General features: G+C 41.8%; 1 protein-coding gene across 1 annotated transcript in view; it reads right to left on the reverse strand.

Annotated features, from left to right (window-relative positions):
- Positions 1-24,103, reverse strand: part of msh4 (mutS homolog 4) — a 126,851-nt gene that overhangs the window by 73,433 nt on the left and 29,315 nt on the right. Inside the window, exons 5-6 of the mRNA XM_060830028.1 lie at positions 23,865-23,980; positions 10,904-11,077 (exon numbers count right to left, since the gene is read on the reverse strand). Coding sequence (XP_060686011.1) covers positions 10,904-11,077; positions 23,865-23,980 — 290 coding nt within the window. The remainder of the gene's footprint in view (positions 1-10,903; positions 11,078-23,864; positions 23,981-24,103) is intronic.

Raw genomic sequence — 24,103 nt, forward strand, 5'->3', positions numbered from 1 at the left:
ATTTCTTATAGTCTTAATACATTCTCCTAGAAACAGAGATTGTTGAAGACAGTTAAGGGAATAGGTTTTCTCAATGTAAAGGTTGTATTTTATGAAAACTTCCAGAGGAGAGATATTTCATTGTAAATCTGCAAACATTTTTAATGGAAGTTTGAGAAAATCTTGGTAGCGTGAGTGCTCGTGGGAAAAAAAGCATCACAGCTTATGAGACTGGAACAGTTAAATGAAACATGCAGATCTGGTAGGGAAGGAAAATTACCTCAAGTTTTGAATAACTAGAACGTTTTTAGATTGATTCACTCATGGAACATGGGTTTTGCTGGTTAGCTGACATTTATTGCCTGTCCATTGTTGCACCGTGAGAAGGTAGGAGTCAGCTGCCTTTCTGAGCCCCTGCAGCCCATGGGCAGTAAGGAGACCTACAATGCTATTAGGGAGGGAATTCCAGGATTTTGACCCAGTGACAGTAAAGAAGAGTGACACATTTCTAAATCAGGATGGTGACTGGCTTGGAGACACTCTTTGTGTCTGCAGAACACCACCAGTCACCGAGCTCTAGGCTGAATACTTTCCATCTACCACCACCCTCTATGGGCCAACCAATTCTGTATCCAGACAGCCAGATTTCCCTGTTTCTCATGCCTCCTTACTTTCTGAATGAACCTACCATGGGGAACCTTATCAAACACCTTGCTAAAATCTGTGTACACCACATCCATGCTCTACCTTCATCAATGTCTTTTGTCACATCCTCAAAGGATTCAGTTCAGTTTGTGAGATATGACCTGCCCCTCACAAAACCATGCTGACAGGTTTTCCAAATAATCATAAATCCTGAGTCTCATAATCCTCATCAATACTTTGCCCATCACTGACGTAAGACTGACAGGTCTATTATTCCCAGGATTATCCCTATTCCCTTTCGTGAACAAAGCAATAACATTTGCCACCTTCCAATCATCTGGCACTATTCCAGTGGACAGTGAAAATGCAAAGATCATTGCCAAAGGTGCAGCAATCTCTTCCCTCGCTTCCTGTAGTAACTCTAGCCAAGAGAATTTATCTATCCTCATGTTTTTTCAAAATTTTCAGCACATCCTCCTTCCTAACATCAACCTGTTCTAGCATATCAGTCTGTTTCTTGCCGTCCTCAGAAATGTCAAGGACCCTCTCAGTAATGAATACTGAAGCAAAGTACTCATTAAGGACCCCTCCACCACCTCCTCCGGCTCCAGGCGCAAGTTCCCTCCACTAGCCCTGATCAGCCCTATCCTCACTCTGAACATCCTCTTGTTCCTCACTTAAGTGCTGAACACCTTAGGGTTTTCCTTAGTCCTACTCGCTAAAGCTTTTTCATGCCCCCTTCTAGATCTCCTAAGTCCATTCTTCAGTTCCTTCCTGGCTACCTTGTAACCCTCTAAAGCCCTATCCGATCTTTGCATCCTCAACCTTAAGTAAGCTTCCTTCTTCCTCTTGACTAGATATTGCACATCCCTTGTCACCCAAGGTTCTTTCAAACTTCCATCCCTTCCTTGTCTCAGTGGGACTAACCTGTCCAGCACTATCAGCTAGGGCTTCCTAAAGAACCCCCATATTTCTGTCCCCAAGTTAGGTGCCCCAGTTCCTGATAAATAGCATTGTAATTCACCCTCCCCCAATTAAATATTTCCCATACTGTCTGCTCCTATACCTCTCCATTAGTGTAGTAAAGGTCAAGGAGTTGTGATCACTGTCACTGAAATGCTCTCCCACCGAGAGATCTGACACCTGGCATGGTTCTTTGTCAAGCACCAAATCCATATGGCCTCCCCACTCGTTGGCCTATTTACATATTATGTCAGGAACCCTTCCGAGACACACCTGACAAAAAATGCTCCATCCAAAATTTTTGAACGAAAGAGGTTCCAATTAAAACTAGGGAAGTTAAAGTCACCCAAAACAGGGTGTTATTTCTGCACCTTTCCAAAAATGCTCCATCTAAACTTTTTGAACGAAAGAGGTTCCAATCAAAATTAGGGAAGTTAAAGTCACCCAAAATAGGGTGTTACTTCTGCACCTTTCCAAAACCTGTCTCCCAATCTGTTCCTCCATGTCTCTGTTGCTACCCCTCTGTTGGGGGGGGGCTGTAGAAATCTCCCAATAAAATGACTGCTCCTTTCCTGTATCTGACTTCCACCCATAGTCTCTCTGTTGACAAACCCTCCTTAATGACGTCCTTTTCTGCAGCCTGTGACACAATCCCTGATTAGCAATAACACTCCTCCACTTATTTTACTTAACACCCCTCCCCCCCACCGCGCCCCCAGCCAATTCTTTTTGAACCATCTAAACCTTGGAACATCCTGCCCCCTGTGATATCCAAGTCTCCATAATGACCACAACACATAGTTCCAAGTATGTGGAACCCATGCTCTGAATTGATCACCCTTATTCCTGACACTTCTTGCATTAAAAAAGACACACTTCAACCCATCACACTGACTTTAGTGTTGTGTGATGTGGTAGACTTGATAAGGGAACTTAAGGTGAAGGAACCCTTAGGAGGCAGTGATCATAATATGATTGGAGACTTAGATATCACAGGGGATAGGAATGGTTGTTGGATATTCCAAGGTTTAGATGGTTCAAAAGGAATTTGGTGGGGGTGGAGGGTTAAATTAAAGGTGGAAGAATGCAATTTGAGAGGGAGAAAATAGAATCACAGGTAACAGTATTACTGCTGAATAAAGGCATCTACAGAGACATGAGGGAGGAGCTGGCAGAATTAACTGGGAGAGGTGCCTAGCAGGAAAGACAGCAGAACAGCAATGGCAGGAGTATCTGGGTGTACTTCAGGAGACACAGTAAGAATTCATTCCCAGGAAAAAGAAGAATGGTATAATGAGGATGAAGCAACCATGGCTGACTAGGGAAGTCAGGGAAAGCATAAAAGCAGAAGCTGGAGATCAGAGTTGAGAGTGTGGTGCTGGAAAAGCACAGCAGGTCAGGCAGCATCTGAGAAGCAGGAGAATCAACATTTCGGGCAGAAGCCCTTCATCAGGAATGAGGCTTGTGGCTTGTGCAGGTCCTAGGTCTACTCCACCACCAAACCATTACCACCCGACACACTGGAGGAGGGAAGCCTCATATTCTGTCTTGGGACACTGCAACCATACAGGATTTCAACAGCTTCCTCATTTCCCCTCTCCCCACATTATCCCAGTCTCAAGCCTCCAACTCGGCACCGCCCTCCGGACCTGTCCATCTCTCCTCGAGTGCTGCCTGACTTGCTGTGCTTTTCCAGCACCACACTCTTAACTCTTATCTCCAGCTTCTGCAGTCCTCACTTTCTCCAAAACATAAAAGCAAAAAACATATAATGTGGCAAAGGGCAGTGGGAAACCACAGGATTAGGAAGCTTACAAAGAACAACAAAAGGCAACAAAAAGCTCACCAGTAATATCAGCTTTAATGAGGTCAGGAACTGAGTGGTCCTGGTAGAACTGGGCGTCACTGAGCAGGTCATTGCTAAACATTTGCTTCATAGGACTGATGATGACACCTTTCATCACTTTACTAATGACTGAGAGTAGACTGATGGGGTGGTAATAGGCCAAGTTAAATCTTATGTACCAGACATACCTTGGCAGTTTTCCATATTGTTGGGTAGATGCCAGTGTTGTAGCTGTAATGAAATAACTTGGCTAGTGGAGCAGCTAGTTCTGGAGCACAAGCCTTCAGTACTCTTGCCAGGATGTAATCAGGGACCAAAACCTTGCAGTATACACTGCTTTCAACTGTTTCTTCATATTACATAGAGTGAATCGAATTGACTGAAAACTGGCAACTGTGATGCTGGGGATCACTGGATGAGGCTGAGATGGATCATCCACTCAGCACTTCTGGTTGAATATTGCTATGACTGGTTCAGCCTTATCTTTTGCAGTAATGTACTGGGTTCTTCCATTATTGAGGTTAAGAATATTTGTGGAGGCTACTCTTCCAGTGAGTTAACTGTCCAGTAAATTCATGACTGGATATGGCAGGACTGCACAGCTTAGATCTGATCCATTGGTTGTGAGATCTGTTAGCTCGATCATTTGCTGTTTATACTATTGGGCATGCAAGTAGTCCTGTTTGGTAGCTTCACCAGGATGACATCTGTGCTGTTCCTGGCATGCTCTCTTGCACTCTCTATTGAACGAGGGTTAATCCCCTGGCTTGATGGTAATAGTTGAGTAGGGGATGTGCTGGTCCATGAGGTTGCAGATTTTGCGTGAGTACAATTTTGCTGCTGTTGACTGATCACAGCCCATCATGGATTCCCAGTCTTGAGTTGCTAGATCTGTTTGAAGTCTGATTCATTTAGCACAGTGATAGTGCCATATAACATTACGACGGCCCTGGATGATATTTTTGCATCATCATTAGCCATGGGTGAGGTCCAGGAAGACTTGAGGATAGTGAATGTTGTGTCATTGTTCAAGAAGGGCTGCAAAGAAAAACCTGGGAACTACAAACCAGTAAGTGTTACATTTGTGGTGGGTAAGTTACTTGAGAAAATTCTGAGGGACAAAAAATACATGCATTTGGAATGACAGGGCCTGATTAGGAGTAGTCAGCATTGCTTTGTGAGTGGGAGATCATGCCTCACAAATTTGGTAGAGTTCTTTGATGAAGTGACCAGGAAGGTTGATGAGGGCAGGACGGTAAACGTGGTCTATATGGATTTCAGTAAGGCCTTGATAAGGTTGCACATGGTACGTTGCTCTGGAAGATTAGATTGCATGGAATCCAGGGCAAGCTGACAAATTGGATACACAGGGTAAAAAATGAGGTCTGCAGATGCTGGAGATCACAGTTGAAAAATGTGTTGCTGGTTAAAGCACAGCAGGTTAGGCAGCATCCAAGGAATAGGAAATTCGACGTTTCGGGCATAAGCCCTTCATCAGGAATGAGGAGAGTGTGCCAAGCAGGCTAAGATATGAAGGGCTTATGCCCGAAACGTCAAATTTCCTATTCCTTGGATGCTGCCTAACCTGCTGTGCTTTAACCAGCAACACATTTTCAAATTGGATACACAATTGACTTAATGGTAGGAAACAGAGGGTAATAGTGGAAGTATGCTTGTCAGACTGGAGATCTGTAACTGGTGGAGTGCCTCGGAGTCGGTGCTGGCCCCATTACTGTTTGTTATCTATCCCAATGATTTTGGATGAGAATGTACAAGATATGATTAGTAAGTTTGCTGATGACACTAAATTAGACGGTACTGTGGAAAGTGAGGAAGGTTATCAGAAATTGCAGCAGGACCTTGATCAGCCGGGGAAGTGTGCCAAGAAATGACAAATGAGTTTAATATAAATAAGTGCGAGGTCTTGCATTTTGTAAAGTAAAATCATGGAGTTTCATGGCGAACTTAAGGATTGTAGTGGAACAAACAGGGTGTAGGCAAAAGGCAGGTAACTTTAGGCCAGTTAGCTTAACATCTGTAGTCAGAAAAATGCCGGAGGCTATCATTAAAGAAAAATAGTGAGACATCTGGATGGAAAGTGTTCCATCATGCAGACGCAGCATGGATTCAGGAAAGGAAGATCATATTTGACAAACTTACTGGAGTTCTTTGAGGATGTAATAAGCGTAGTGAATGGAGGAAAACAGGTGAATGTTGTATACTTGAATGTCCAGAATGCATTTGAAAAGGTGCCACATAAAAGACTCATGCATAAGAATGCATGGAGTTACAGGGAATGGATACTAGCATGGATAGAGGGCTGGTTAACTAATAGAAAGCAGATAATTGGGATAAATGAGTGTGTCTGTAGTTGGAGATCAGTGGTGAGTGGGGTGCCACAGGGGTTGCTCTTGGACCTGCAACCGTTCATGATGTATATAAATGATTTGGAAGAGGAGACTGAATGTATTGTATCCAAGTTTCCCAATGCCACTAAATTGAGTGGAAAGGCAGACTGTGCAGAGGGTGTGGAGGGTCTGCAGAGAGATTTAGATAGGTGAAGTGAGTGGGCAAGGGTCTAGCAGATGGAGGTAAGTTTGTGGTTATCCACTTTGGAAATAAAAGTAGTAGGTCAGAGTATTATTTAAATGGTGAAGAATTGCAGCATGCTGTTGTGCAGAGGGACTTAGGAGTACTCATACATAAGTTGATTTGCTGTTGCAACAGGTAATCAGGAAGGCAAATGGAATATTGGCTTTCATTATTAGAGGGACTGAATTTAAGAGCAGGGAGGTTTTGCTGCAATTGTCCAAAGTGTTGGTGAGGCTGTACCTGGAATATTGTGCATAGTTCTGGTCTCCTTACTTGAGGAAGGATATATTGGCTTTGGCGGTGGTATAGAGTAGGTTCACCAGGTTGATTCCAAAGATGAGGGAATTACCCTATGAGGAGAGATTGAACCGCCTGGGAGTGTATTCGTGAGAATTTAGAAGAATGAGAGGGTATCTTATAGAAACATATAAAATTATGACAGGGATAGATAAGATAGAGGCAGGCAAGTTGTTTCCACTGATGGGTGAGATTAGGATGGAGGACATGGCCTCAAGATTAGAGGGAGTAGATTTAGGCCACAGGTGAGGAGGATCTGCTTCTTCCAAAGAGTAATGAATCTATGGAATTGTCTGCCCAAGGAAGCAGTAGGGGCAGCTTCATTACATGTATTCAAGACACAGTTGGATGGGTTTTTGAATGGTAGGGGAATTAAGGGTTATGGGGATAATGCAGATCAGAGGAGCTGAGACAATGGATAGATCAGACATGATCTCAATGAATGGCAGAGCAGACTCAACAGACTAAATGGTCTACTCCTACTTCTTTTACTATGAAGCTATGAAATATGGAATGAGCTGCCAACGGAAGTGGTTGAGGTGGACAAACACATGGATAGGAAAGGATTCAAAGGATATGGGCCAAGTGCAGGGAAATAGGATTAGTATGGATGGACACTTTGGTCAGCATGGACCAGTTTGGGCCAAAGGGCCTGTCTCCATGCTATAGGACTCTATGACTTTTAATATGATGAAGGTACTCTCAATATGAAGTCTCCACAAGGACTGTTCAAGGACCTAATGATACTTCTGCAGCTGGTAGACTAGTAAAGATGAGATCAAGTATGTTTTCCCTTTATTGCTTCCCTCACCACCTGCCACCTATCCACTCCAGCAGCTACTGAGCCCTTGTCACCCTCAGTGCTTCCTCCAAATGTTGTTCAACTTGAAGCAGTACTGATTCATCAGCTGAGGGAAGATACTATGTAGTAATCAGCACGAGGGTTCCTTGACTGTATTTAACATGATGCCTTAAACTTCATGAAATCCAGAGTCAATGTTGAGGCCTCCCAGGGCAACTCCTTCCTGACTATATACCACTGTGCCACCGCCTCTGCTGGGTCTGTCCTGCAGTGGGACAGGACATATTGAGGGATGGTGATGGTTGTATCTGGGAGATTGTCTCCATGATTCCATGAATATGACTATGTCAGGCTATTGTTTGACAAGTCCAAATGGTTCATCTAGCTTCATTTCATTATTGAAACTGTGTAGCAATTTAGGGTCTAGGTTTGCTCCCTGAGCTGTAGGTTTGATATCCAGACGTTTCATTACCTGGCTCAATAACATCATCAGTGGCAACCTCCAAGTGAAGCGAAGCTGTTGTTCCTGCTTTCGATTTATATCTTTCTCCTGGATGGTGTTCCTGGGGTTTGTGGTGATGTCATTTCCCCTTTGTTTTCTGAGGGGTTGATAGATGGCAGCTAGATCTATGTGTTTGTTTATGGCGTTGTGGTTGGAGTGCCAGGCCTCTAGGAATTCTCTGGCATGTCTTTGCTTAGCCTGTCCCAGGATAGATGTGTTGTCCCAGTCGAAATGGTGGTTTTTTTTCATCCGTGTGTAGGGCTACGAGGGAGAGAAGGTCGTGTCTTTTTGTGGCTAGCTGGTGTTCATGTATCCTGGTGGGTAACTTTCTTCCTGTTTGTCCTACGTAGTGTTTGTGGCAGTCCTTGCATGGAATTTTGTAGATGATGTTGGTTTTGACCATGGGTTGTACTGGGTCTTTTAAGTTTGTTTGTTTTTGTTTGAGAGGGTTGGTGGGTTTGTGTGCTACTAGGATTTGTAGCAATTGTCACTCTGAGTGGCATGCTTGGCTATATCAGAGGGCAATTAAGAGCAAACCACGTTACTGTGGGTCTGGTGACACATGTCGGCCAGTCCAAGTAAGGATGGCAGATATGCTTCCCTAAAGGATATTAGTGAACCTAATGGCTTTTGTTTTGTCAATCAACAATGGTTTGTGCCAACAGTAAATTCTTAATTCCAGATTTTTTTTATTCAACTTCCACAATCTGTCATGGCAAGATTCAAACCCGGGCGCCCAGAAAATTTCCTGTTTTTGGATTATAGAGACAGTCTATCAACAATATCACTCGGCCATTGCCATCCCTCAATGATGGTTTTGGGGAGTAGATGGGACTTTATTATGTTTTGTATATGAAAGGCAAAAATTTGGCATGCAGGAACAGCAAATAATTAGAAAGGCAAATGAAATGCCTTAGCCTTTATTCTAAAGTGAATGGAAAATAAAATTAGGGAAGTCGAGCTAGTTGTGTGCAGGACATTGATGATACCACGGGGCAAAAATGAGGACCGCAGATGCTGGAGATTAGAGTTGACTATGTTGTGCTGGAAAAGCACAGCAGGTCAGACAGCATCCGAGGAGCAGGAGAATTGACGTTTCGGGCAAAAGCCCTTCATCAGGAAATTTCAGGGCTTTTGCCATGAAATGTTGATTTTCCTGCTCCTCAATTGATGATACCACACCTGGAATATTGTGTTTCCTTATGGAAGGATATTTTTGTATTGAATATGGTGCAGAAAAAGTTCGCTAGGCTGATTCCTGGGATGAAGGGGTTGCCTTATGGGCAAAGTTAAAAGTCACACAACACTAGGTTATAGTCCAACAGGTTTATTTGGAAATACCAGCTTTTGGAGTGTCAAGAAGCCACCCTCCGAATGCTTGTATCTCCAAATAAACCTGCTGGACTATAACTGGTGTTGTATGACTTTTAATTTTATCCACCCCAGTCCAACACCAGCACCTCCATATCATGGCTATCTTAGAGAGAAAGGTTGAACAAGTTGGACCTTTACTCGTTGGAATTTAAAAGGATCAGAGGGTTATCTTATAAAAGCATCTAAGATTTGGGTGGGGGCCACTTCATAGGGAATAAGAGGATCTTTTCCCTCATAGGGGAATTTTACACTGGGCGGCACAATTTCAAAATAAGGCATCTCTCATTTAGTGCACCGATAAAGAAAAATTTGTTCTGTCAGAAGGTTGTTCGTCTTTGTAATTCTGCCAACCGGACAACAGTGGAGACAGGGTCATTGAAGGCAGGCAGGAGAATGGAATTATGGTAAAAATCAGAATAACCATAATCTTATTGATTTGCAGAGTAGGCTCAATGGATTAAATGGACTGAATAGACTACTTAAGCTTCTATTTCTTATAGTTTTATGTGACACAGATGAACAGCTTACAAAAAGCAACAGATAGGCAGAGAAGTAAACAAAAAAGGAAAAGTGAACATTGCATTGGAGGAAGTTTATGATTAGGTAACAAAGGCAATGGTGATGCAAAACAAACTGATCAAAGTTGAGATAAACTGATGGAAAATGTGTGCCAGACCCAGACAGTGTACCAATAGTTACCTAGGAATACAGAGGGAAAGGGAGGCATGGAAAATATGGAAAAACTTAGAAGATTCTTATTACCCAGATATGCAGGAACAGCTTGAGGTCATTCAGTTTCTCGACTATTCATATTCAAATTGATCATGGACTGATCCGTAATATAACTCCATTTATCCATCATGCTTCCAGAACCCTTATGCCCTTGTCTAACAAAAACATCAATCTGAACTTTTAAGTTTTCAATCGACTTCCATCTGCATTTGTTTTGGGGATGGGGAGAAAGTTCCCGATTTCCATTATCCTTTGAATGAAGGAATATTTCCTGATATCACCCCTGAATGGCCAGCTCTAATTTTATGATTTGGGCTCCTTGTCCTCGAGTCCCCATCAGAGAGTTTAGGTTCTCTCTGTCCTATCAATCCCTTAAATTATCATAAATACTTCAACTGTACAACTGTATCATCCCTTAATCTTCTATATTCAAGGGGACAAAGAACTAGTCTGTGCAACCTGTCCTTATAATTAACCCCATCAGCCCAAATATCATTCTGGTGAATCTGTGCTGCATTCTCTCCAAGATCAATATGTCTTTCCTGAGATGCATGCCCAGAATTGAGCATATTTACTGTGGAAAAAGTCTAACTAGAGTTTTATAGAACTGTAGAATAACCTTCACCCTTCGTTTTCCAATTCCAAGACAGAGACCAGCACTTCATTACTCTTCTGTAGTTGGGCTCTGAAATTTGTTTTGTAGTTCCTGGTTTAATGCTGTTTAGGAAATATTTTGATCTCAGTTTCAAAACAGATGACATCACACTTTCACAAAGAATAAATAATGAGAAAAATCTTCCCTAGGAAAACCAGGGGAATACATACTTTAAGGTAACTGACATGGGAACTGGGGAGAAGGTTGAATAAAATTTTATTTATGCAGCAAATCATACTAACCTGGAATCAAAGCAGATCCATCAGTAACTATTAAAAAGAATTTGTTAAATACAGGAGAAAATGCAAGATCATGGGAAAAAGTGGGGAATGGGACTAACTGAGTAGCTTCTTCGCGGGAGCTGGCATTGATAATGGTGACCTGAAAGGTCTCACTGCGTTCCATCATTCCATGATTTTTGACGAGCAAAAATGCCATATAATTCATTTTATTTCTAACTTTACAATGGTTAGGTGTGGAAGATTCCTCCCTCAAATAATCTGCTTGTATCTATACCTTGGATCTCTGTTGTTAATGATCAGTTCAAGCTGCTGAGCTGAGGCTGAATCTATCATCGCTGTTTGTTCACTCCCTTTGAAAATAACCTTTAGAGATTTTGGAGCATAAACTGTATTCTGGATGAATTCAACATACTTCAGCAAGGCTGCCGCTGCAGCCAAACAGTAATATCTGCAAATGCAACAATATAATAAATTACCAGCTGTATCTTCCCGTAATATTTTCTCTTTGACCCTTTCACCACAACCAGCAAGTCATTCACATTGGGCCAGATTTTTGGAGCGGTGGTAATCATACTCAGATTGCATTCGGTTCCTTCTTTTTAATGTTAAGAAAGAGCTCAGTATTTCTGATTGGAGATTCTCCTCAGAAATGCGGAGTTGTATTTTAAATCCGACAGGTTCCTCATGTAAGAAAGTGAGGATTGCAGATGCTGAACAGTCAAAGTCGAAAAATGTGGTGCTGGAAAAGCATAGCAGGTCAGGGAAGATCCGAGGAGCAGGCAAGTTGACATTTCTAGCATAAGCCCTTCATCAGGAATTCCTGATGAAGCGTTTATACCGGAAACATCGACTTTCCTGCCCCTCGGATGCTGCCTGACCGGCTGTGCTTTTCCAGTACCAGTCTTTTTGACTAGGTCCCTCATAGTACAGTGTAGTCAGGAAGAAGACAAACCATAATCCCCGGTTTCACAGCAGTCAGTTGCCGTATTCTGTAACTGTAATGTCCAGCATCACAGCCAGCCAATTTGACAGCTCCAGCTCATGTGAAAGGGTAAAACTGTAAGTTAAGGTGCCCTGTGGGTAGAGTGGAGGTGACTAGGAAGTAATGTGCCAGGCTGGCAAGTAGGGTGTCACATGCATAGAGTGTTTAGGATAGGTTGGGATACATGGGAGACATCAGGTCTGGGGGAGTAGTGGCAATGGTGACAGGTCACAGGGTAGAGGGGAGGTGTCAGGTGCAGTGGAGCAGTGTCACTCCCAAAGGATATGCTGTCAGATCTGGATTTGGAGAAAGTGTAATTGGGAGATGGTGTTATGTAAGTTGTCAGGTCAATTTAATAATTATTCATGAGTAACACTAAGCTTTTCATCATCCAACTTTGCTGAGTGACTATTTACTTAATTGTAGCAGAATTCTTCAATGCATGACTCCCATCAATGCTGCAGAAACAATCATCAGACCACCATAATCATTTTGGCCAATAAGCCCAAATTGTACACAATTTCATAAAATGGTCAGCAATAAAAAGTTCCAAGGCACATGGGCGGCATGGTGGCTCAGTGTTTAGCACTACAGCCTCACAGCACCAGGGACCTGGGTTTGATTCCACCCATAGCCAACTGTCTGTGTATAGCTGCGTATTCTCCACATGTCTGTGTGGGTTTCCTCCCACAGTCCAAAGCTTAGGTTAGGTTGGTTGGCCATGCTAAATTGCCCCATAGTGTCCAGGGGCTATTTAGGTTAGCTGTGGGAGATGCAGGGTTACAAGGATAGAGTAAGGGAATGAGTCTGGGTGAGATGCTTTTCATAAAAGTCAACATGAGCTTGATGGGCCAAATAGCCTGCTTTCTCACTGTAGAGATTCTATGAATTACTTCTTGGACGATTTTTTAGACAAAAATTGACACAACAGCAGATATTAGCACAGATACCTAGATTTGGTGAAAGACGTAGTTTGTAACAGTAGCAAAAAGGGGAGGCAGGTGATCTATATACAGACTTCAATCAAGGCAGCTATAAAGGACCAACCTAATTGGGGAATTATTGCTTATTTGCTTTTTTCTTATAGGGAAAGCACTGACTGCCACTTGATACACTTTGTAGGAAAATGGGTGAGTCAACAATGTTGACTGCTAACTGGCAGTGGGTACCCCATTAATTAAAGTGGGAGAGCTGTAATAAAGGAAACAATGAAGCATGTGTAACAAACCTCCAGCAACATGTGGAGACAATGAGAGCAGATGCTGAATAGGGGAGCGTGAGCAAATATGCTCAGACCTCCACCAACAGACACGGATGGCTAAAGGAGTGGCGTAGGAAAGAGGAGTTCCATTTCATGGGCACTGGCACCAGTTTCGGAACAGGAGGGATCTGTACCGATGGGACGGTTTCCACCTGAACTGATCTGGAACCAGTGTTCTCGTGAGAAGGATGAATCGGGTGGTCACTAGGACATTAAATCAGGGGTAAGGAAAGGGGGAAATGACAGGAAGTCTGATGGTAAATAGAAAGGTAAGCTGCAGGTTAACATACAGTCATAAAGTCATAGAGATGTACAGCAAGGAAACAGACTCTTTGGTCCAACTCATCCTTGCTGACCAGATATCCTAACCTGATCTAGTCCCATTAGCCAGCACTTGGCCCATTCCCCTCTAAACCATTCCTATTCATATACCCATCCAGATGCCTTTCAAGTGTTGCAATTGTGCCAACCTCCATACATGCGTAAAAATGGTGGTTCCTTTTAAATCTTTCCCCTCTCCCTAAATCTATGCCCTTTAGTTCTGGACTCCCCCAATCCCAGAGAAAAGACCTTGTCTATTTGTTCTACCCATACTCCTCATGATTTTATAAACCCCTTAAGGTCACCCCTCAGCCGCCGATGCTCCAGGGAAAATAGCCCAAGCCTTTTCAGCCTTTCTCTGCAACTCAAATCCTCGAACATCCTTGTAAATCTTTTCTGAACCTTTTCAAGTTTCACAATATCCTTTTGATAGGAAGACCAGAATTGCACCGAAGATTCCAAAAGTGGCGAACCAATCTCCTGTAAGCCGTGACATGACCTCCCAACTCCAACACTCAATGCTCTGACCAATAAAGGAAACTATACCAAATGCCTTCTTCACTATCCTATCTACCTGCAACTCCACTTTCAAGGAACTATGAACCTGCATTCTTTGGTCTCTTTGTTCAGTAACACTCCCCAGGACCTTACCATTAAGTGTATAAGTCCTGCTAAGATTTGCTTTTCCAAATGAGCACCTTACATGTATCTAAATTAAACTCCATCTGCCACTGCTCAGCCATGTGTGCAGGACTGTTTAACTACATGGCAGACTATGAAAGAAGTTGAAAGGGAGGATAACTCAGGAGATATTCATTAATGGAGATGTTAGAATTCACAGAGGTATAAAAACTAGCATAAAGGCTCTTTAACTAAATGCTCGTAGCATTCAAAACGAGGTAGATGTGTTAATGGCTCAAATCTTCATGAATGAGTATAATTTAGTAGTCATTACAGTGACATGGTTGCAAAATGGTCATGTGTGGGAGTTAAACATCCAGAGGTATCAGACTATTCAGAAGGAGAGATAGGAGGAATAAGGGAGTTAGTGTAGCTCTGATATTTAAGGAAGACATCAGGGTAGTGGTGTGAGATGATATAAGACCAAAGGACACAGATGCAGAAATTACTCCATTCAGCCCATTGAGTCCGCTCCGTCATTCAATCATAGCTGATATATTTCTCAACCACATTGTCCCACTTTCTCCCCGTAACCCTTGATAATCAAGAACCTATCTATCTCAGTCTTAAATATACTCAATGACCTGGTCTCCAAAGCATTCTGTGGCAATGAATTCCATAGATTTACCACTCTCTGCCTGAAGATGTCTTTCCTTATCTCCATTCTAAAAGACCTTCCCTTTACTCTAAGGCTATGCCTTGGCTCCTCGTCTCTCTTACCAATGGAAAAATCTTCCAAACATACTCTCTGTCCAGGCTATTCAGTATTCTGTATGTTTCAATTAGATCCCCTTTCATCCTTCGAAACTCCATCGAGAATAAACCCAGAGTCCTCAAATGTTCCTCATATGTTAAGCTGTTCATTCCTGGGACCATTCTCATGAATGTCCTCTGAACACGGTCCAGGCATCCTTCCTGAGATATGGGGCCCAACACTGTGCACAATACTCCAAAATAAGATTTGACCAGAATCTCATAGGGCCTCAGAAGTACAGCCCTGCTTTTATATTCAAGTCCTCTCAAAATAAATGCCATCATTGCATGTGCCTTCCTAACTACTGACTCAATCTGCAAGTTTATCTTCAGAGGATCCTGGACTAGACCCCCAAGCCTCTTTGCACTTTAGACTTCCGAATGTTCTCCCCATTTAGAACATAAGTCATGTATTCTTCCTACCAAAGTGCATCACCTCACACTTTCCCACTCTTCTAACTTGTCCAAAGCTTTCTGCAGCCTCCCCACCTCCTTGATGCTATCTGTCCCCCAACTGTCTTTGTATCATTTGTAAACTTAGGGTCTACCAAGAATAAGGTTGAATCCATTTGGGTGGAAAGTAGAAATTCTAAGAAGAAAAAGTCATTGATAGGTGTAGTCTATAGGCCACCAAATAATATCACACTGGGGTGGGCAATTAGCAAAGAAATAACTAATGCCTGTAAAAATGGTACGGCAATTATCATGCAGGATTTTAATCTGCATGTTGATTGGTCAAAGCAGGGTCAGTCAGGATAGCCTTGAGGAGGAGTTCATTGAAAATATCCACCACAGATTTCTTGAACAGTATGTAATAGAACTGACAAGGGAACAAGCTATCCTAGATTTGGTCCTGTATAATGAGACAGGAATAATTAATGACCTCATAGTTAGGGGTCCTCTTGAAAGAAGCGATCACAGTATGGTTGAACTTGGAATACAGATGGAAAGTGCCAAGATAAAATCCAATACCAGGGTCCTGTGCTTAAACAAAGGAGACTACAACAGAATGAGGGAGGAGTTGGCTAAAGTAGACTGGAAGCAAAGACTTCATGGTCAGAGAGTTAATGAATAGCGGAGGATTTCCAAAACAATTTTTCAAAGTGCTCAGCAAAAGTATATACCAGTGAAAAAGAAGAACTGTAACAAAAGGGGTAATCTGCCATAGGTGTCTCGGGAAATAAGGGAGGATATGAAATCAAAAAGATAAGGCATACAAAGTGGCAAAGACTAGAGGGAAAACTAAAAGATTGAGAAAACTTTAAAGGTCAACCAAAAGCCACAAAAAAACTGTAAAGTAAGATAGATTATGAAAGTAAACTAGTTCAGAATATAGAGACAGATTGCAAAAGTTGCTATAAATATATAAAATAAAAAGAGTGGCTAAGGTAAACAGTGATCCTTTAGAGGATGAGAAGGGGCATTTAGTAATGGGATATGATGAACTGGCCCAGGCATTGAATAGGTATTTTGTGTCAGTCTTCACAGTGGAGGACACTCATCACATGCCAATAATTGACAAGGAAGACAAAGGTAGATGAGGATCTGGAAATAATCAATATCATGAAAGAGGTAGTGTTGGGCAAGTGAATGGAGCTAGAGGTAGACAAGTCTCTTGGCCCTGATGGAATGCATCCCAGGGTAACAAAAGAGATGGTGGGCTAAATAGCAAATGCACATGTGGTAATTTTCCAAAATTCGATGGACTCTGGAGCAATTCCAGCAGACTGGAAAACAAATGTGACGCCACAGTTTAAAAAAGGAGATAGACAAAAGGATTGGGAATTGTAGCTTAACTTCTGTAGTGGGGAAAATGCTAGAATCTATTATCAAGGAAGAATTAGCAAGACATGTAGATGGAAATTGTTCCCTTGGGCAGATGCATCATGGGTTCATGAAAGGCAGGTCATGCTTAACTAAGCTAATGTAATTCTACAAAGAAATTACAAGCACAGAAGACAATAGTGACCCAGTAAATATGGTGTATCTAGATTTCCAAAAGGCATTTGACAAAATGCTGCACAAAAGGTTGCTGCACAAAATAAGGATGCATGACATTGGATAATGGCATGGACAGAAGATTGGTTAATTAACAGGAAACAAAGACTGGGATAAATGAATGATTTTATAGTTGGCGATCAGTGACCAGTGGTGTGCCTTCGGGAACAGTGTTGGGACTGCAATTATTCACAATTTACATAGACGATTCGGAGTTGGGGACCACATTTAGTGTGTCAAAGTTTGCAAAGGACACTAAGATTAGTGGTAGAGCAGGCTGTGCAGAGGACTGTGAAACTTTGTGGAAGGACATAAATAGGTTAAGTGAGTAGGCAAAGGTCTGGCAGATGGAGTACAATGTTAATGAATGTGATCTATTTTGGTAGGAGTAACAATAAAAAGGACTTTTGTTTGAATTATTTTTAAAAATGCAGCATGCTGCTCTGCAGAGGGATGTGAGTGAACTTATACTTGAATCACAGAATGTTGGTTTGCAGGTGCAACAGGTAATAAAGCAAGAAAATGGAATTTTGTCCTTCATTGCTAAAGGAAGTTGAGTTTAAAAGCAGGGGGGTTACGTTGCAGCTGCACAAGGAGCTGGTGAGGCCACACCTGGAGTACTGTTTTCTTCTCATTACTTGAGAAAGGATATACTGGCACCAGAGAGGGTTCACCAGGTTGATTCCAGAGTTGAGGGGATTGGCTTGTGAGGAGAGACTAATTAGGCTGGGATTATATTCATTGGAATTTAGAAGAATGAGGGGGGATCTTATAGAACATATAAAATTATGAAGGAAATAGAATAGAAATAGTGAGGGTGTTTCCACTGGCGGGTGAAACTAGGTCATGAGGGCATAACCTCAAAATTAGGGGGAGCAGATTTAGGACCAAATTGAGGAGGAACTTCTTCACCCAGAGGATTGTGAATCCGTGGAATTCCATGACGAGTTAAGTCGTTGAGGCTTCCTCATTGAATGTTTTTAAAGCTTTTGAACAATAAAGGAATTCAGGACAATAGTGAGAGGGTGGGTAAATGGAGCTGAAGCCACGAAAAGATCAGCCATGATTTTATTGAACAGCGGAGCAGGCTCGAAAGGCCACATGGCCTACTCCTGCTCCTATTTCTTATGTTCTTATGATGGTTAGGATAACAGCTGGAGCAGCTGAATGGATTCCCTCTGCAAAAGAAAAGGGTGCCTTTGGAGGAACAAGACTTCATTGGAAAAAGAGCAAAGACAAAGGATTCCTCAGCCCAATGTAAACCACAGACTTTATTCGACATAAATACTATAAATACTTCCTTGTTTCTTGATCTCTGGCCCATCGTGTATTCAAATCTCTGTTTCATTTCTGGATTAGTCAGCAGGATTCCACAACACAGGCATCAAGTCATGGCTGAATGGAATTTAGAAGAACAAGGGGAGATCTTATAGAAACATAAAACTATGAAGGAAATAGATAAGATAGAATCAGAGTGTTTGTTTCCATTGGAGGGTGAAACTAGAACTAGGAGGCATAACCTCAAAATAAGGAGGAGCAGATTTAGGACTGACATGAAAAGGAACTTCTTCACCCAAAGGGTTGTGAATCTGTGGAATCCCCTGCACAATGAAGCAGTTGAGGCTATCTCATTGAGTGTTTTTAAGGCAATGATAAATAGATTTTTGAACAGTAAGGGATTCAAGGGTTATGTGAGCAGGCAAGTAAGTAGAGCTGAGTTCACAAAAAGATCATCCATGATCTTACTGAATAGTGGCACAAGCTGGATGGGCCAGATGGCCTACTCCTGCTCCTATTTCTTAAGTTCTTATGGCAGAAGAGGTTGAAAGGCACCTAGCTCAGATGGAGTGGATGGTGGAGTTGAAAATTGGTAATGTCAATGAAGGAAGCTGAAGCTGCTCCAACATTACTGAAGGCTCAGGTAAATGTAGAAATTAAAACAAGGGTGAGGCTCAGTTGTGTTCTTTTGATGCTATGGTGGAAGGAAGCAATACTCCTGGTCAGATATTCTATTTGCTATTGGGTAGAAAATTGGATGTTTTATGGGTAGAAAATTGGATGGATTCAGGGGAGGACCAAAAATACCCACTGATTCAGCGATTGTTCAGAAATGTTCAAGCTCATAAGTTGAACAAGAGCCAAGATGAGGGTAAGCATCATTGTTTCCTGATGCTTCAAATGTTAATTCTGAATTCTGACGAAGTGATTGATTATAATTCAGCCGGAAAAATTGTGAATCGGAAGGAGAGTAGCCGTCATTGCAAGGAGGTCCTCATTCTGTTTCTATGTGCCATCGTATTTGGGATGCTATTGATGTTTTCTTTTATACTTTAGGAAAATGTCAATATCTGCAGTCAGTTACTGAATTCTTGATGCTTGCTCTCAAATGAGTGTTCAACAAAATATAAAATGGTGTTTTGGATTTTGATGTTTTTAATTTAGATCCAAGGCTGCCTTTTTTTAGTGGGAAAAAAAAACAAAGAATTTCAGATGATGAAAGTTTGAAACAAAAACAGAAATTACTGGAGAGACTCAGCAGGTCTGCCAGCATCTGTTGAGAGAACGCTGAGTTAACGTTTTGGGTCCAGCGATCTTCTTCAAAACTGAAAAAGGCCTGTTGAGTTCTTCCTGCAATTTATGTTTTTTTCTTTTTGGCAGTGAATTGGATTCCAGAATTTACTTCCCACCCAGATCATTGCTTCCAGATTCCTTGTCTAACCTCAGCCAATGCTCTCTTACCCTGATTCACCTCTCTTCCACTCCTTTACCACTTTCTTCCTCATTCCCAGGGTGACACTTTTAGCAAGGTTTCTGTCCTATTCTCTCTGTTTATTCCCAGAGCCCAGCAGCCTGTCCTTGATGCTTTCAACATTCTACTTAATTTGCCCTTGTGGCTCTGATTTCACCACCTCAGCCCATACATAACTGCTCATCTCCTAACCTCGCATAACATGAGGATCTGGTGCTTTTATCACTAACCTCACAATGCTCATTTTCCCACCTGTCTCCTATTCCACTGTACCAACCTCTAAACCTAGTAAGAAAAAGCTTAACCTGGTTCCTTTGCTAATTCCCCGAAACATACAAATGGGAAAAGGCCATTCAGTCCCTCAAGCTTGCTCCTCCATTCAAAAAAGTCAAGATCTAACTAATGCACATTTCCATGTGCCCCGATAACTTTTCACTACCATCCCCCTTTGATTAACAAGAATGTATTAACAACTGTCCTAAAATATTCAAAGACTCTGCTTCCACTACTGTTTGAGGAAGACTATTCCAGTGACACTCTACTGTCCATGAGGGAAAAAAAATCTGTCTTAAATGGAAGACGTCCAATATTTACACATTGACCCCTAGTTCTAGATACTCCCTCAAGAGGAAACATACTCTCCACATCCACCCAGTCAAGGCACCTCAGGATCTTCTGTTTCAGTCACCTCTTACTCTTCCAGACTCCAGCAGATACAAGTCTAGCCTGTCCAAACCTTCTTCATGAGCCCACCTACTCATTCCAGATTTTAGTGGCCCCAAAACAGATCCTTGCAGTACACCACTAGTAAGTGAACTCCAGGATGAACATTTCCCATCACCACGTTTTTTCAGCTAGCCAATTTCTGATCCAAACCACTAAACCAATGCCTCCGTATTTTGTGCAATAGCCTACCATGGGGAACTTTATCAAATGCCTTACAAAATTCATACACACCACATCAACTGTTTTACCCTCCTCCAAGTTTGACCACTATCTTAAAGAACTCAATAAGGTTTGTGAGGCACGACCTACCCTTCACAAAACAGTGTTGACTAACCCTAATCAATTTATTACTCTCTAGATGATTTTTATTCCTATCTCTTATAAACTTTTCCAACACTTTACCCATAACAGAAGTATGGCTCAATGATCTATAATTACCAGGGATGTCTCTACTCCCCTTCTTAAACAAGGGGGCAACATTTGCTATCCTCCAGTCTTCTGGCACTATTCCTGTTGACAATGGCAATGTAAAGATCAAAGCCAAAGGCTCTGCAATCTCCTCCCTGGCGTCCCAGAGAATCCTAGGATAAATCCCATCTGGCCCAGAGGACTTATCTATTTTCATGTTTTCCAGAATTGCGAACACCTCCTTCGTGTGAACCTCAATCCCGTCCCGTCCTGTATCTCAGTATTCGCCTTGACAACATTGTCTTTTTCCAGTGTGAATACTGAGGAAAAACAATCATTTAGCGCTTCCCCTATCTCCTCAGATTCCACACACAACTTCCCATGACTATCCTTAATTAGCCCTAATCTTTCTCTAATCATTCTTTTATTCCTGATGTATCTATGGAAAGCTTTAGGGTTTTCCTTGATTCTATATGCTGACAACTTCTCATGTCTCCTCCTGACTCTTCTTAGCTCTCTGGTTAGGTCTTTCCTGGCTAACCTGTAACTCTCAAGTGCCCTAACTGAGCCTTCACATTTCACCCTAACATAAGCCTTCTTATTCCTCTTGATAAGAGATTCAATTTCTTTCGTAAACCACAGCTCCTTCATTCAACCACTTCCTCCGCCTGATATGTACATACTTATCAAGTTCCTGCAGTAGCTATTCCCAGAATAAGATCCACATTTCAATTGCGCCCATCCCGAGCAGTTTCCTTCCCCATGCTATGCATCCTCAATCTTGCCTAATTGCATTATAATTGCCTAAGCCCCAGAAATAACTCTCACCCGGCAGTATATACTTGTCCTTTGTCATCACTGCAGTAAACATAACTGAATTGTGACCACTATCACCAAAGTGCTCACCCATCTCCAAATCTAACACTTGGCCTTGTTCCTTATCCATTACCAAATCCATACCGTGTCAGGAAATCATTCTGCAAACATTGGACAAAAACTAACCCATCCAAAGTACTCGAACTATAGTATTCCCAGTCAATATTTGGAAAGTTACAACTGCCCTATTAGTCTCGCTCCTATCCAGAGTCATCTTTGCTATCCTTTGCTCTACTGTCTATCACTAACCTCACAATCCTCATTTTCCCATCTGCCTCCTGGAACTATTCTGAGGCCTACAGAAAACTCCTAACAGGGTGACCTCTCCTTTCCTGTTTCTAACCTCAGCCCATACTACATCAGTAGACGAGTCCTCAAACGTTCTTTCTGCCACTGTAATACTGTCCTTGACTAATAATGCCACACCTCCCCCTCTTTTACCATCTTTTCTGTTCTTACTGAAATATTTAAATCTCGGAACCTAGAACAATCATTCCTGTCCCTGCTATATCCATCTCTCTGAAATGGCCACAACATCAAAATACTAGGTACCAACCCATGCTGCAAGTTCACCCACCTCATTCCGGATGCTGGCATTGAAGTGGACACACTTCAAACCACTTTCCTGCTTGCCGCTGAACTCTTGCGACCTTGAAACCTCATTTCTGACCTCACTACTCTCAACCTCCTGGACACTAGAACTTCAATTTAGGTTTCCAGCCCCCTACTGAATGAGTCTCTCACAACAAGATTATTAATTAACCCTTTCCCACTGTACAAATCAAATCTGAAATAGCCAATTCTCTAGCTGGCTCTTCAACAAATTGATCTAAACAAAATCCTGTACATATTGCAGGAATTCATCCACCACAATATTACTATGATTGTATTTTGCCCAGTCTATATGCGGATAAAATCACACAAAATACTCCAGCAAACTTTTTGTATGCATCTTTAATTTCCTGTTTAATGCCTTCCTCCTGGTTGCCACTACTGCTTGGAGACCTATAGACAACTTAATCTAATGTTTTTCATTGCTTACTGTTTCTTGGCTCCATCCACTGATTCCAGATTAACACTTCCTGCACCAATATTCTTTCCCAGTATTGTACTGATTTCCCCAATTCAACAATTTTCATCAATTTCATCAACAACACTGCCCCACTTCCTTTTCTGTTTATGTGTGTCCTTCCTAATAATTGAATATGCTTGATGCTCAGTTTCCAGCCTTCTTCACCCACAGCCATGATCAATGTAATTGCAATATCATAACCATTCATAACTTACTGTGCTGTTAATTCATCTAATTTATTAAAAATGCTCCATGTATTCAGGTATAGCACCTTTAGAGTTGTCTTTCTGATATATTTATACATTCCTTTTGTATTCTAATTCTATTCATTGATAGTAATTCTTTCATATGCCTTCCACTTTTGATTTCAACTTATCTATCTTATATGTTCATTTTTGTTTCCTTCATATATCTCTACTCAAATTTCTGTACCTCTGCTACTTCACCTGAAACCCCCCTTCAGAGTATTAGCAAATGTCCTTGCAAGGATATAGGCTCTGGTTCTGCTGAAGTGCACCCTTTCCAGCTTCTACAGGTCCCATCTTTGGCAGAATCAGTCCCAATGCCTCAAGAATCAAAGCACTTCAGCAGAACCAGAGCCTATATCCTTGCAAGGACATTTGCTAATACTCTGAAGGGTGGTTTAAGCTGAAGTAGCACAGGAACAGAAATTTGAGTAGAGATATATGAAGGAAACAGAAATGAACATGTAAGATAGAAAAGTTGAAATCAAAAGTGGCAGAATCAGTCCCAATGCCTCAAGAATCAAAATCCCTCCCTCCTACATCTTTCTTCTAGCCACACATTAATTTAATTTCTTCTCCTATTCCTGATCTTGCTGGGACGTGGCACTAGAGTAATCATGAGATTACTACCGTTGAGGTCCTTTTTTAAAATGTATATCCCAGTTCCTTATATTCTGTTTGCAGAATGTCATTTCTGTTTTCCACCTATGTTATTGGTGCCACCTATAGCCCAAAAAAAACCTGGAAGCTGTACATATCCCAAGATAATGTAAGGCACTACAGAAATGCAAGTTTTTTTTATAAGATTACTTACAGTTTGGAAACAGACTCTTCAGCCCAACAAGTCCACACTGACCTCCTCCCCTACATTTACCCCTTCACCTAACATTACAGGCAATTTAGCATGGCCAATTCACCTAACCTGCACCTTTTTGGATTATGAGAGGAAACCAGAGCACCGGAGGAAACCCACACAGACACAGGGAGAATGTGCAAACTCCACACAGAGAGTTACCTGAGGCAGGTATTGAACCCAGTCTCTGGCACTGGAGGCAGCAGTGCTAACCACTGTGCCACTAGGTAACTATTAGTAAAATCTCACTGAAAAGTAGAATGTGTTATGTTCAGGCCAAATGCCTTTAATCCTTAGCTTAATTCCGTACTTCATCTGAATCTCCATTAGCACAGTGCTGAATTCGGGTGTACAAAGCTGCTCAATGTATTCCAGTCCCTTTGTTTCGTTAAAATATTTTCTCTGAACAGTACTGAGAGCCACACTCTGTGAGAAAGAGAGGAAAATATTCAAGAATTGGAGAGATTTAATCAGTATTTTGTTGACAACATTATGTCTTGGCTTCCCAATAAAATTTCCATCAAACTTAGCATAACAAAGTACTCACTG

Source organism: Hemiscyllium ocellatum, chromosome 9 (genome assembly GCF_020745735.1).
Source record: "Hemiscyllium ocellatum isolate sHemOce1 chromosome 9, sHemOce1.pat.X.cur, whole genome shotgun sequence".
Lineage (NCBI taxonomy): Eukaryota > Metazoa > Chordata > Chondrichthyes > Orectolobiformes > Hemiscylliidae > Hemiscyllium > Hemiscyllium ocellatum.